Below are 14,651 nucleotides of genomic sequence, written 5' to 3'. Positions count from 1 at the left end.
GCAGGAGTTTGGATTATTTTAGGGTTTGTCAGTGAAATTAACACATAAGCCTAGATGTTTCTAAGGTTTAATCCAGAAAAGAATAACCCAGGTTTAGATTTTCCCATCTAATCCAGCTCATCTGTACCTCATTCTTTAAAATGAAAACAGGGGGCACCAAAATCCAAACAAAAGGACAAAATCAGTAGTTACAGCTGCTTTAGATTTAACATCTGATGTCTAATTCATCACTGCAATTAAGAGAAATACAACCCCAATTCCAAAAAAGTTCAGGCGCTGGTAAAAATGTTATGCAAGAATTTTAAATCTCAAACTCATATTTGATTCACAATAAAACATAAACAACACATCAGATGTTCAAACTTTGACATTTTACCATTTCATGAAAAATATTAGCTCATTTTGAGTTTGATGGCATCTCTAAAAAAGTAGGGACAGGGCCACGTTTGCTTCTTTTAACAACAGTCTGTAAACATCTGGGAAGTGAGGAGGCCAGTTGCTTGGGTTCTGGGAGAGATATGTTGTCCCATTCTTGTTCAGTGCTGGATTGCAGCAGCAACAGTCTTGGTTGTTCTTTGCCAGATCTTTCCTTTAATGATGCACCAAATGTTTTTGGTGACACTTTATTTTGAAGGAGTATGCATAAGACTGACATCACACTGTCATAATCATTACGTAACATCCTTCACTGGTATGAAAAAGGCTTTATAAACATTTACGGATGATGTGTCATATGTGCCATTTGGCCTATTGTGTCACCGTTATTGCAAAGTTGGCATTGTTGAATTCTATTTGCTTCTTTGTACAGTAAGACTAAGCTGTAGCTAACTGTCTTAGCTTAGCATGAAGACTGGAACCCATGGGGGAGAGTGGGGTAAGATCCAATTTTCGCTTATGTGGCTTTTCAAGAAAGCAAAGAAGCTGCAGGGCAGCTGGACAGGGCACAGGTCTTATACCCCTTCAAAATAAAGTGTTACCATGGTTTTTACTGGTGAAAGTTCTGGACTGCAGGCAGGCCAGTTTAGCACCTGGACTCTCCTTCTGTGAAGCCATGCTGTTGTGATGGGTACAGTATGTAGTTTAGCATCGTCTTGCTGAAATAGTCAAGGCCTTCCCTGACAGAGACGTTGTCTGGATGGGAGCATATGTTGCTGTAAAACCTCTCTCTACTTTTCAGCATTGGTAGTTCCTTTCCAGATAAAGCTGCCCATGCCATAGGCACCAATGCAACCCAGTAGCATCCGAGATGCAGGCTTTAGAACTGAGCCAGGATAACAAGCTAGATGCTCCCTCTCCTCCGCGGTTGCCCAAAAGAATTTCACATTTTGATTCATCTGAACACAGAACCGTTTTCTATGTAGCCTCAGTCTATTCTAAATGAGCTTTAGCCCAGAGAACGCAGATTGTGTCCACATATGGCTTCTTCTCTTGAGGAAACAGCTTTAACTTGCATTTGTGGATGATACGGCCAACTGTTTTGAACCACAGAGATTTGTGGAATTGATCCTGAGCCCATGCAGTGATATCCAATGGTTCTTTTGGAATGGGTGTTGTAGTTTAAACTGTGCATTTCTGTCACAGTGGACCATTGCACAACTGGGTGACTATCAGTATCACTAAAATCAGAAGACTGAGCCTCAGCTTAGTTTTGGTGATGTTTACATACCGTTGTGGAGAATCCTTCTCTACACCGCCAGGGGGAATGTCTACAAAAGTATGGACATGTTTGTGCATCTTGGATGTGTTTGAGTGAATAATGCTGCTGCTTGAGAAGTAAAGGGAACATTCTTCCTCAAAGCTAACATTAGCTTGCTGTCAGTGAGTGTTCTGGTGCTGTAAGTTGGTTCAAGATAGTCGTATTTTGATCAAAATAACACAATATTAGATGTCTGAGGAGAAACCTGTCCAGTGCTCTCTATTGTAACTTACAGTGGAGCGTCTGCTGGCATTTATCCTCTGTTTGCTCCTTTTGGGTCATGCTTTTTAATGGAGTTTGTTTCAGTCCACTCTGATGAGTGTCAAGAAGATCTTTGGCTCGACTTCATACACTTTACATCAAATCCTGCTGATACGTGATTGGTTGATACAGCTTGAACAACAAATGTACCAACCGAACCAGAAGACTAGTTATCATAATAACCACGCTCCCTGTGGACTGAATCTGTAAATAGAGATAATATCAAACTAACAGTGTACTTCTGGTGCATAATAAACTAAACACCATATTTTATCAGAGTAGACCACCAAAACCCCTGAGTCTATGACAAACCTCCCGCTCTAATCTGTAATAATATGTGAGATTTTACCTCTGGTGTCTCTCAGCTCTTCAGCAGAAAGCCCTGCAGGCTGCTTAACGCTGAATTCATGTCACAAACATGTAACGTGGTTGTGCTGACAAACCAGAAAGAGCTTTCACATGACAGCTGAACAATACTGCTTCAACAGTGAGCTTCAGATTATCATACAATGCTCAGAAAGTTCTGCTAACATCTGCAGAAATAGAAATACATGTCTATGTGCAGAATTATGTGTAGTGTTGCACAGATAGGGTCATACACTTACAGGATAAGTTTGAATAAAATGTGTCAAAGAAGGAGAATTAGAAATGGCTTATGTTGAGGTTCAAAGATTGTAACTGGTGAAAATGTAAAATTAAAATGTTCAGAGGAGCCAGCGTGTCGCTGTAGTGACACTTTAGCGTTTGTGCGTCTCTGCAGGATTAATCACCGCTGTCACAACCAGGGAATTTATCTGCAAAAAGTCAACTTTTCTCAAGGATTAATGGGAAAATTATTTTATAGGTGATACAGAGCATAACAGAAGTTAAGGACTTATATTTTAAATTGAGATATCAGCCAGCTCAAATAAAGCACAGTCTGAGATATCATTACTGCTCCACTTTACCCATGATTCCTCTCTTTAGTGCCTGCTGCTCCACGATTACAGACATTTTCTTTAAAGCTGCTCCTGGTTTATATAAATGCATGAAAGGACATTGTGATGAGGCTTGAGCACTTTGGATACACAACTGAAGCCAGCCTCCTCTACGACTGTACATCCACATGTAGTCTTTGAAATGTACAAGCATCGGCAGGTCTCTGCTTTTAGGTAAGGAGAGGGATCTATTATTCATGTATGAAGCCACTGACTTATACTGTAACATTATGTTGTATATTTATGAAATATGGAACTGAGATGGGCCTGGTCTGGCTAAATCATCTGTTAGGACAGGAGAGACGTTTATCAGCTTAATGTATTCTACCCTTTTAGAAGTTCTTTAAAATTGAACTTTATTCATAAACAAAGTCTGGCAGTAACATTTACGAAACTAGAAAAGCACTCGGAGAGCGCAGACCTCCGCCATTAGCCGATAGAAGATTCCTTCAAAAAATTCCTGGATCCAGACGGTGATCCGGATCACTCCAAAATCTAATCAGTTCTTCCTTATGCCATTTCTGACATTTCCTGAAAATGTCATCAAAATCCATCCATAACTTTTTGAGTTATGTTGCTAACAAACTAACAAACCCTGCCGATCACATAACCTCCTTGGCGGCGGTAATAACCATGTCACAAACATTACAGACAAGCAACATTTCCAAAATATAACATAAAAAAGGCCATTGGTCTAATCAGGATTCAATTATGCGAAGAGCTGCTTTTAGGTAGGCAAACAGTGGCGTGTTTTAGCTATGTTAGCTTCAGCTAAAGCTAACATAGCTACATGTTAATGCTACTACATAAGCCAAAGTATTGACATTAGCTTCAACTTTAGCAACATGAGCTTTAACAAATGTAGCTATGTAGTAGCATAGCATTTTTTTACATAGGCTATGTAGCTAATGTAGCTTAGTTAACTTTAACAAAAGTAGCAGAAGCTAATGTAGTTAACATAGCTTTTATAGCTTTAACCAAGCAAGCTACGTAGCTATTTTTATAAAATATGGGTTTATGAGGTTTGCAAAACTGTAAAAAGTGTACAGTCTTTAGCTACATTACTACGTCGCTTATGTAGCTTCATTAGCGCTAGCCTTAGCTATGTAAGCTATGCTGGAGTGTTCTCATGGAGGACAAACTTTTTCCTGTGAGCTGGCGTTATTAAATGTAATCAGGTTTTGCAGCTCATGTTTTTGACGTTTAACTTTTGGTATCCTAACCCTTACTCTAACAGGAAGTCTAGTCTGATTTTATTTTGAAAGTTTTAGTGTGTATTTCCATTCTCACCATAGTAGTTTCTAGAGGGGTTGCTGAGATCAGGGGTCTGCAGTCTGACCATCTTGGTTTGTTTTCATTGGGTGGAGCAGCAGAATCCCTCCCATGATTCCCTGCTATCCACTGGTGTTATAATTTGTTATTGTTTTGGTGGAGAGCAGAGTATACTTACTGTGTTTTGTTTTGTTTTGTTTTTTTTTTTAAACAAGCTGATCTAACATATTGGATGTGATGGTATATGATTGGCTGGATAAAACATTATGGTAATAATCCTCTCATTGTTCAGTAATAATGTATTTGTGTGTTTCTCTGTGTGTCTTTTCTTAGAATAACACTGGTCCTGGCCTGTCCCATGGATCTGAAGAACTTCCCCATGGACGTCCAGACCTGCATCATGCAGCTGGAGAGCTGTGAGTAATTACACGCAGAGAGACGGAGGGAGGGGTACATGGGGAGCCTCAGTGGATCAGTCACAGAGCAGCTGGCAGGGGGAGAGGTGGTGCTATGATATAGATTTCTCTGTGGCCTTTTCGTTCAGTGAGCAGACGTGAGAGGAATCAAACACGCTGAACTGAAGTTCACACACTTTCTGTTCTTGAACAAAGGGTCAGTGATCACACAAAAGGAAGAACAATACAAAACCCGGCGGTACCACACTGATATCTGCTGCTAGCTCTGATCTGAAGTATCAGGAGGCAGACAAAGACAGAGAGGAGCTCCTTAATGTCACTGATTCACTCAGAGATAATCACATCATCTGTAGTAGAATAAAGACAGGCACTGATGCTTGTGAACTTCTGAAAGGAACATCTAAGAATGCATCGATCACACACATTTTTGGACCAGACCTTATGCATCTTACATAGTGCTGCTCAATTAATTCAGTCGCATTTGCAATTGCAATGTCCAGCTGTGCAATTACATAACTGCCTGCAATCATTTTGTGTTAAGTAGTACTTGAAAGGTTTACAAAAATACCTGCAGAAAAACCTTTAAGTTTACAACAGTGCCACTATTGTACTTTGATGGAGTACTGTTTTTTTTCAAAAACTGAAAAATCTCTCTCTTCTTTTCTAAAAATATCAGATTATTTTTGGAAATGATATTGTTCAAACTTTAGTTTTTTTAATGCCTCTTGATATTTGTATGTATTATATCATGACTGCAATTGCAAAACTGCAACATTGTCCAGTATAATCACAATTGCACACTGTTAACAAATCATGCAGCACTAATCTGATGTCATAGAATCTGTTTCATCCAGCCCAGCACCTATGCACACTGAAATGGGCACAAAATCAAATTTTCCCAGGTCTTTGTTTGTGGTCCGTCTAACTTAGTACAAAAGAAAGGAAATCTGTGTTTGCAAGATTATTTCTTTGTTGTAACAATGCTTCTTGGCCATAAATCTTATCCCATTGTAAAGTCTTCTCTTTTAAATGGTGCCACATTTGTAAGGAGCATGCATCTTGGGGATGAGCAGCAGAGCTTAGTTTGAGGGTTGCGTCCATGAAAAAATTGCCACATCCTTTCTACCAATCCCAAACAGCTTACTCTGCTATTGGCTCTTGTTTTGAGCTTCTGATACCCCCAGGTGCAGACAGTCAGGTGCTTGATTGGCACCTGTTATGTCCAGCGATGAGTCCAGATTTTGCCTACAGAAATTGGATAATCAAAGTCAAGGTGAGACGCTGATTGCTGCGCCAATAGAGTACCGTCTTTTGGTGGAAGCAGTGTGGGGCGGCATCTCCCTCACTGGAGAAACGAGGCTTGTCATCATTGGAGGCAATCTCAATGCAGAAAGATGTGGAGATGAGTTTCTGCAGTCGGTGATAACCCCATATCTCCACAGCCTCCAAGATGACGTTGCTAGCCCCCACAGAGCGCGGTTTATTAGAGACTACCTCCAGAATTTAGGAGTGGAGATGATGGATCAGCCTACCTGCAGTCCTGACCTCAACCCCATTGAACACTTGTGGGATCAGGTTGTTGGTGCCAGAGCGACCAACACAACCACACTGGCTGACTGTTGATAAATGCTGGTTGAAGAATGGGATGCCATCCCACAGCAGTGTGTGACCAGGCTGGTAACCAGCATGAGGAGGAGGAGCCAGGCTGTTGTGCCTGTGTATGGTTCTTCCACACACTACTTAGGCTCCTGTTTGTTATATGAGTAAATTGTTAAATTGCCAATAAGTTTTGCATCTTTAGATTGCAATCATCCAAATCCTTCAAACAAGAGATAACAGCAGAATAAGCTGTTTGGCATTGGCAGAGAAGATCTGGCTAATTTTTCATGGGTGCAACCCTCATACTCAGCTCTGCTGCTCATCCCACAAATGCATGATCCTTAAAAGGGAAATAAACAGGCTTGATTCATTGCAAAGAAGCATTGTTGCAACAAAGAAATAATCTACCAAACTCTAATATCCTTACTTTGTGTGCTAAATTTAGGGCTTCATTCAAAATGTTCATGGCTCATGGTAGGCCCTCTTGAGTGTGGTGCCCTATAGGTATCCACCTATATCTGGTGTTACATTTGTACATTTAAGGCTGGTATTTGATTTTTCTTTCAATATGACTGGCTGATATATCTTCAGTAAATATCTGCAAAATGTTCATGCCTGTCGAAACCATAATTGCTAAAATTTTGTTTGAAATTTGACTTTTTATCATTAAATTGGTCAGATTTGCCAATTTGATACCCTTATCTTATATCCATGATCCTATTGGTCCACTTTTCTTCTGGTTACTTTATTTCTTTTGTGCAAAAATCATCAATATTTCTTTTTTCTGCATCATCTTATCTAAAAGAATGAAAAAGCTTTTTTTCCCTGATGCAGACACTTCAAAACATGTCAAAACAGACAAATATCAATAATCGTTGCAGTAGTTTTGGATGCTGCTGTAAAATCATTACAATCACAATGTCAGGCAGGCAGATAGCACAGTTTTTCAGCATGTGTTGAAATGCTCCTTTGACCCACCAAACCCTGCGGGGGGTTTGACTCCGTGCTGTGTGACTCTGCACCTCGCACAGGCAGAGAAATCATTTCCTGTTCAGGTGAAGAAAAACAAAATAAATAACTCATAGGATCTGGAGTCAGTCTCACCTCCTGCTCTTTCTCTCTGCAGTCGGCTACACCATGAATGACCTCATATTCGAGTGGGACGAGAAGGGAGCCGTGCAGGTGGCGGACGGTTTGACGCTGCCTCAGTTCATCCTGAAGGAGGAGAAGGACCTGCGCTACTGCACCAAGCACTACAACACAGGTGAGTCCGAGCATGAAGGATTGGGGATTCTTGGAGGATTTTCACAGCTGTGGTTTGTTGCTCTGGTCTGAACTATGAACCATTTCATTGCATCGTTGCAGGATTATCTCAAATTTGATCTGTGTCGCATGGAGACATTTAAAAGCGGACCAATATTGTGCGATGCACAAGGAAAATGCTCTGTTGTTGGTCAGAATGTCTCACAGGTTAAAGCCCAAAAGTAAACAGTTTTCTTCTGCCTGGCTGTGGCTGCTCCACAGACTCTTTATACTTCAAAACAGGCAGACAGCTGCACAGACTGATGCTCTCTGCTCATTGGCTTTTATATTGTTTGCATTTATCACAATCAGCAAATGATACAGATTGAACATAAGGTGCAACTGCAGGTAATATGTCAATGTACTGGAGATGCTGAAGGTGAGGAAAAGGCACACTTTAGTCTGTTGTTTCTGCAGATCTGTGAGATCTGCCGGTGGTCTTATTCAGCACTGATGAATAGAGGGGGCTCCCAGAGGCTCTTTATTTCACTGAAGATACCGGCTTGTGAAATTTGCAGTAGCTGGTTAAATCAAAATAGCACAATGCTTCTTGCAGCAAGGTTGGTTCAGGTTCTTACAATAAAAAAAGCAACACCAGAGCTGACAGAGAGATGCCTTTTCTTAGTCCGGGTGGTCTATGCAAGGCTCAGCTGACAGCTGTCATACTGAAGTACCAAACCACATAGGTTACAGCCTGTCCTTACTTCTCTGTCCTGTGAATTTTATGCTCCCTTCTGAATAGTTTGACATTTAGTGCTTTTATTTAGAACCCATACCTGTGCTCACCTGGCACTGGAAAATTTCTGAATCCACGTCTGGTTCCTGGGGCTGCTCATATTTACATCGCTGACTGTGGTGTGGGAGGTTGGGGGTTCAAACCCCAGTCAGAGCGCGAGTGTCTGGTGTGAGTCCCTGGGCAGAGTCCTCAATGTCAGGAAGACCAGTCCCAGTTGAAATTTGATTGAATAGAGCCAAATGAAATTGTAAATTGTCTCCTAGGATGTAAAACTTTCCTCTCTGACTGAACTAGGGGTGTCAAACTCAATCACAGCAGGGGCCGGATTCTGGATTCAGGACTAACCTGAGGGTCTCTCAGCATCACCTGTTTAACCATAAACCATTAACCTCATTTCACCGGTAATAAAATATGGAGAAAAAAAAAACCGTAGCACTGATGATAAATGATTTTGACATTTAAAAAGCGAAAAAGAAACAATTAAAGGCTCACAATCTGAGAAAAGTAAATTTATTAGTTCATAAAAGTCAAAGTATGAGATTGAAATGGAAAAATGTTTTTAAAGGCAAATATATTAGAAAGAAAGTCAAAATCATGAGTTTAAAAGGTCAAAATATGAAAAAAAAATTGTAATCATGAAATTAAAAGTCAAAATATGTTTCAAAATTTTAAATTCTGAGTCTAAAAGGTCAAAACATGGGATTATGAAAAAGCTTGGAGTTGAAAATATGAGAGGAAATACAAAATAATTAGTTAAAAAGGTCAAAGTATGCATTAAAATTAGTATTATGAGCATTAAAGCTCAAAATATTATATGAGAAGTCAAAATTATGAGTTGAAATGCTCAAAGTATGAAATAAGTCAAAATCCTAAGTATGAGTCCTAATTGTGAGATGCAAAATTGAAAAGGTGAAATTAAAACACAAATTTATTCCTTTCCCACATTCCTGATTTCTTATCTAAATATTTTTACTCCTTACTTTTTCAGATTTTATGACTTAACAAGGAAATCTGAAATCATCAAGGATAAGTTCACATTTTTATACTTAAGGAAATCTGCAGACCTCATACTGATGGGCCAGTTAGAACAGAAATATGAGATCATCTTGCGGGCCAGATTTCACTGTTCCACGGGCCGGATTTGGCCCCCGCGCCTTGAGTTGGACATCTCTGCTCTAAGGTGACGGTTGGTGAGGCAGGGACCCTCGTAGAGATGCTGCAGCCCTTATCTCCTGTGCATCTTCAGCGTTCCTATCAAATTATGAAGGGGAAAAAAAGCAGAAGAAATGTAAAATAAATAAAAAAATAAAAATAAAAAAGTCACCTACACGTGATTCTCCTGCCTAATGCACAGATAATTTACTCCATGTAAGTTTAGACTGAGGAACCAGAATCAGATAGATCTTTGAAATAAAGAGGCGGCATCGTCGTCTTTTCTAGCATCTCAAACCTTCACTGAAGCACTGCACGAGTCAGAGACAAGATTTCATTTTATTCCAGCAGCTGAAATGTGGAAATCCCACTGAAATGGAAATTCACAAACTGGAAATATTCTTTTCTTTTTGCTGTCATGAAAAGTTCAGGCTCAGTGAGGAGGAAAACAACTCTGTGTGCCTCGAAAGTTTGAATTTCAGACTCAAACTCAAAAATAACTGTCAGAGCTAGTCACTTATTTTCAAAATCAAGGTTTGCATTTGGAAAATGTAGAAGCAGATTAAAACTGAAGATAGGGCTCTGTAGGACAAGAACAGAGGGGCTTCAGGATGAAAGAAGCTAAAGAATGGACAAATAAGAGGGGAAATAGAGTGATGAAGAGGAGTGGAAGAGTGGGATGAGTTTTTAGATCAGGAGCAAAGAAAGGAATAGAGGAGACAGCTGAAAATCCAAGTAAGTCAGTTTAAAATAGCAAATTTTAAACCGACTTGCACAATGTGACAAAACAACAGGATCCTTTAGTTGGATCATGCTCAAGTCAGCACAAGTCAGTCCATAAATGCATCATTCTAATTGAGAATAATGGCTAAATGTTGGACATGATGTCTTGTTAGCATTGCAGTTTAAATCTGCACGTCTGCTGCGCTGCAGGCCAAGAGAGAGGATTCTGTCCCTAACAGGATGCCATACCCTGCTGTTGACAGTATAAATGTGGGGAAAAGGAGACAAAATGACCTATAGAGAGGAAAAACCGGAGAAGAAATCCAATAAGATGAAATAATAACAGAGGAGGAGAAAGTTGAAAGATGAAAGAAGGAAGACGACAGCGGAGAGTAAAGTACTTGTCTAAAGTGAGACTGATATTGCAGGAAGGAAAGAAAAGGTGACGATATGCAAATGATTTGGAGGTCCGTGCAGAGTGGTAAAACTTAAAAAAAAAACAGGGAAGAAGAAAGTGAAAAGGGAGCAGATTAAGCAGAAATAAGTGAGAGCAGCAGAAATCATAAAAAGGAAGGAGCAGGGTGAGTCTAGCAGAGCACGGAGGAGGACGAGCCACGCTCTGTTTCTCCCTCAGGGTCGTCCAAGTGGGGCTAAAAACCATCTGTCCAGTCCACCTCAGCGCTCCCCTTTTCTTACACTCCAGAGAAAACACAAATTATAAATACTCCTGCATGTCCGACTGAGAGTGGAGAGTCTGAAACGGACAGAGAGACACAAATAGAGCACTAGATGTTTGAATTTTAAGCACATGAAAACTGATTTATTTGATCTATTTTGGGGTCTAAAGTTGAGGGGAATGGAGATTGTCGAGACAAATAAAGCCGAACCATGAAATGAACTTTGATGCTTCATTTCATCAGCTGCATGCTAATTCTGAGGTCACTGATGCAACTAAGTAGTTGCATCAGAAAAGAAATTTAAATACTAATGAAGCTTTATGACTTAAAACAGAGAGACGTGTTTGTCATAACACACAACAAATCAGCAGATTTCACCTTAAAGGAGAAGGAGGTCAGGATTTATGTCGTTTGGCGATGTTTTACAGAACTTTTCTCTTGTTTTGTCTTCTCTATGAAAATAAAGATCTGATTTATGTATCAACATAATGTGTTTTGTTTCACAAACTGTAATTAGTCTTCATTAGACTTACAGTTTTTCTCAGTCGCTTTGGTACATTTCTCAAATTGTCCCCCACATTTGCAAAACAGTAAGTGCATTTCTCAAACAATTCGTACAAATAGCAGAACATCATGGATTACCTGCAAAAGCCAGCCTCTTGCTCAAAATCCTTAGTTCATCTCTCAAAAGTAAATATCTGTCAATGAACACGTCAGTGCCATCAGAATGACAAGTCCTCGTGTCATTGTGTACGGATAAGACGAATATCTTCTCTTGTGACGCAGCATGGAAAGAATCTTTTAGAGTGTCTTATCCAGCCTCTGCAGGTCTCTGCTGTGATGTCTCCACACGCTGCATGCATGGCAGCCAGAAGGGTCATCTGTGTGTGTGGCTGGCGATCATATACTTTCCATCTCCATGCTGAAAAATTCCTCCATCATCAAATTCTCCTCAGTCAAATTCCTTGATCATTGGTTGATCTAGTGCTTCACACATTTCCCTTCGTTAGAGAAAGTCAAGATTCACCTGGGAGCAATTTACCAATTCAGGACAGATTTAGGAAAACATAAGTCTAATGGAAATGTAGAGAAATATGCTTGACATATTATAAAACATGTTCAACCATTTTGCATGTAAAGACTGATGCGATGAACTAATGCCTAAATGTTGTGGGGGTGAGACTATCCAACAGAGACCCATTAGAATACATTTTGATCAACATGACCTAAGCAACTGATAATGTAGGAACAGCGGAGAATTGTAGAGAATCATTTTAATGGATGTACCAAAGCATTTGCAACTTGTTCAAAAAAATGAGAAACTGCTTTTTTGATGTGCACAAGTGATACAATGATGTGAAGATTGAACAAGTAGTTTTGAGAATTTCAGTTCTGATCTGAGAAATGTACCAAAGCGACTGAGAAAAACTGTCATGCTCAAAATGTTGTTGAAAAGTGTTGCATTATTGAATTCTCCAAATCTGCTCATGTCTGTGGAAGCCCATCTCTGCCACTTTCAAAAATGTGAGAGGGAAATGTCAAAGATAAAAAAAAAAGTCCAAACATTAAATAACAGGTCAAAATCATGAGAAAATGTCAAAATTATGAGATGAAAGGTCAAATTAGGAGATAAAAAGTCAAACTGGGAGATAAAAAGTCAAAATTAGGAGACAAAAATTCAAAAATATGGTTAAAAAGTCAAATTAGGAGACATAAAGTCAAAATTAGAAGATAAAATCTCAAAATTTTGAGATATAAAGTTTAATTATGAGATAAAAAGTCATATTTATAGGATAAAAAGTAATAATTATGAGATAGAAATTCAAATTAAGAGATAAAAAGTCATAATTATGGAATAGAAAATTAAATTATGAGATAAATAGTCAAATGAAGCACTAAAAAGTCATAATTATGAGATAAAATATAAAATTATGAGATCAAAAGGTAAAATTATGAGATGAAATTTCAAATTAGGAGATAAAAAGTTAAATTAGGAGATAAAAAGTAAAAAATGTAAGATTAAAAGCCATAATTACGAGATAAGAAGTCAAATTACGGGATAAAAAGTCATGATAATGAGATAAAAAGTCACTTTTATAAGTTAAAAAGACATTATTGTATGTGAAAAAGTCAAAATTATTAGATAAAAGGTAAAATTAGGGGATAGAATTATTATTATTATTATTAAAAATAATATTATTCATTATTATTAAAAAACTATGAGATTATAAGTCTTAATTATCTCATCACAATAACTTTTTATCTCATAATTTCCTCCTAAACCAGCTTCTAACAAATCAGAAAAACTGATCATATTGGTCGATGGTTTTTCGTTCACAGACTTTTCTGTAAATAATACAGCACAAGAAAGTTTAAGTCTCATGATTTAAGGGATTAATGCTTGAAATGTCTGTGTAAGATAGAAATATAACATGTTAAAGTGTTATTCTGTGCTTTATTGAAGGATCAGGACTTTAAAGGTCTGAATGACTCGTTTTATCAAACGCTCTTATTGATTTATAAAACACCGACTCACTGAGCTACGAGATTTCAGCACTGAGAAATAGAACCACATTGTAAAAGTCCTCAAACAGGATCTATGTCCAGGAACAGGAAAAGATGAACTTTTATCTGAATATAAAACAGGATTTAAAGAATAATCTGTTCATAGTTTGGTTATAAAACACACAAATCTGACCTGAACGGACTCGTTAGTAAATCAATCAACCCGGACAAGAGCAAAACAAACTTTCAAGGAAAACACTTCTAAAAAATAAGAGGTGGAAATAAATCCCTCCTCAAACCACCGGTCAGAGCCAGCGTGTGTGTGTGAGTGTGTGTTTGGCGGTTGTGTTTGAGAGCAGAGGCCTGATTAGTTCAGATCCAGAGCCATCACTCACACAGAGGCTGACGTCCGCTGTCGCTGCTGAGGAGATGAACGATCCACCTCCAGACGAAAAGCCTTGACACGACTCAGCACCGGCACTCCACACACACTCACAAACGCACTCCAATACACACCAGCACACAAATCCATAACCTGCTGCACACGCTCATGCATACACACGGGGTCTGACACACACACACAGCAGAGACAATGAAGTGATAATCCACAGCTTTACTCTGTAAATACATGAAGTCTGTGTTCTCTCCATCACTGAATCCCTCTGAGTCACTGTCACAGCATGTATGACTCCTTATATGGTATTTCCTGTTGGGTCTAGATTGCAGGCACTTTACCACAACAGTCTGGCACTGTGTGACTGTGTACCTTTAACATACTAAAGTAAGATAAACTACCCACTGTCAGATAGAGGGCCTAAAAAGTATCCATCCCCCTTTGGATGTCTGACTCTTTTATTGGTTGAATAATCAATCATGGTCAAAATAATCAGACCAGAAATAAGAGACTGCATACATTTTCATCTCCTTCAAGTCAGTGTTTAGTAGATTCACCTTTGGCTGCAGTCACAGCAGAGGACGGTCTGATCTAGGCAGATTTACACGTGTTCCTTCCTTCATTTCTTGATGATGGATTTAAATGAACTCTGGAGGATGTTCAGAGACTTGGAAATGTTTTCTTATCAATTCCCTGACTTAAATGTTTCAATAACCTTTTCTCTGAGTTGCTTGGAGTGTTCTTTTGTCTTCATGGTGCAATTGTTGCCAGGAACACTGATTAACCAGGGACTGAACCTTCCAGACACAGGTGTCTTTATAATGCAATCACTTGAGACACATTCAGTCTCACTAATCAGGGCAGTCACCTTAAGGGGGGTGAATATTTATGCAAGTACTAAAATAAAAAGATATATTGTAGATAGACTTTTTATAGATAAA

At 39.0% G+C, this 14,651-nt stretch overlaps 1 protein-coding gene across 1 annotated transcript in view; it reads left to right on the top strand.

Moving 5' to 3' along the window:
- Window positions 1-14,651, top strand: part of glra1 (glycine receptor, alpha 1) — a 239,053-nt gene that overhangs the window by 160,539 nt on the left and 63,863 nt on the right. Inside the window, exons 7-8 of the mRNA XM_041797891.1 lie at window positions 4,540-4,622; window positions 7,348-7,485. Coding sequence (XP_041653825.1) covers window positions 4,540-4,622; window positions 7,348-7,485 — 221 coding nt within the window. The remainder of the gene's footprint in view (window positions 1-4,539; window positions 4,623-7,347; window positions 7,486-14,651) is intronic.

The sequence above is a fragment of the Cheilinus undulatus genome, linkage group 10 (assembly GCF_018320785.1).
Source record: "Cheilinus undulatus linkage group 10, ASM1832078v1, whole genome shotgun sequence".
Lineage (NCBI taxonomy): Eukaryota > Metazoa > Chordata > Actinopteri > Labriformes > Labridae > Cheilinus > Cheilinus undulatus.
Note: the sequence above shows the minus strand (reverse complement) of the source record. Positions and strands in the feature narration are given on the sequence as shown.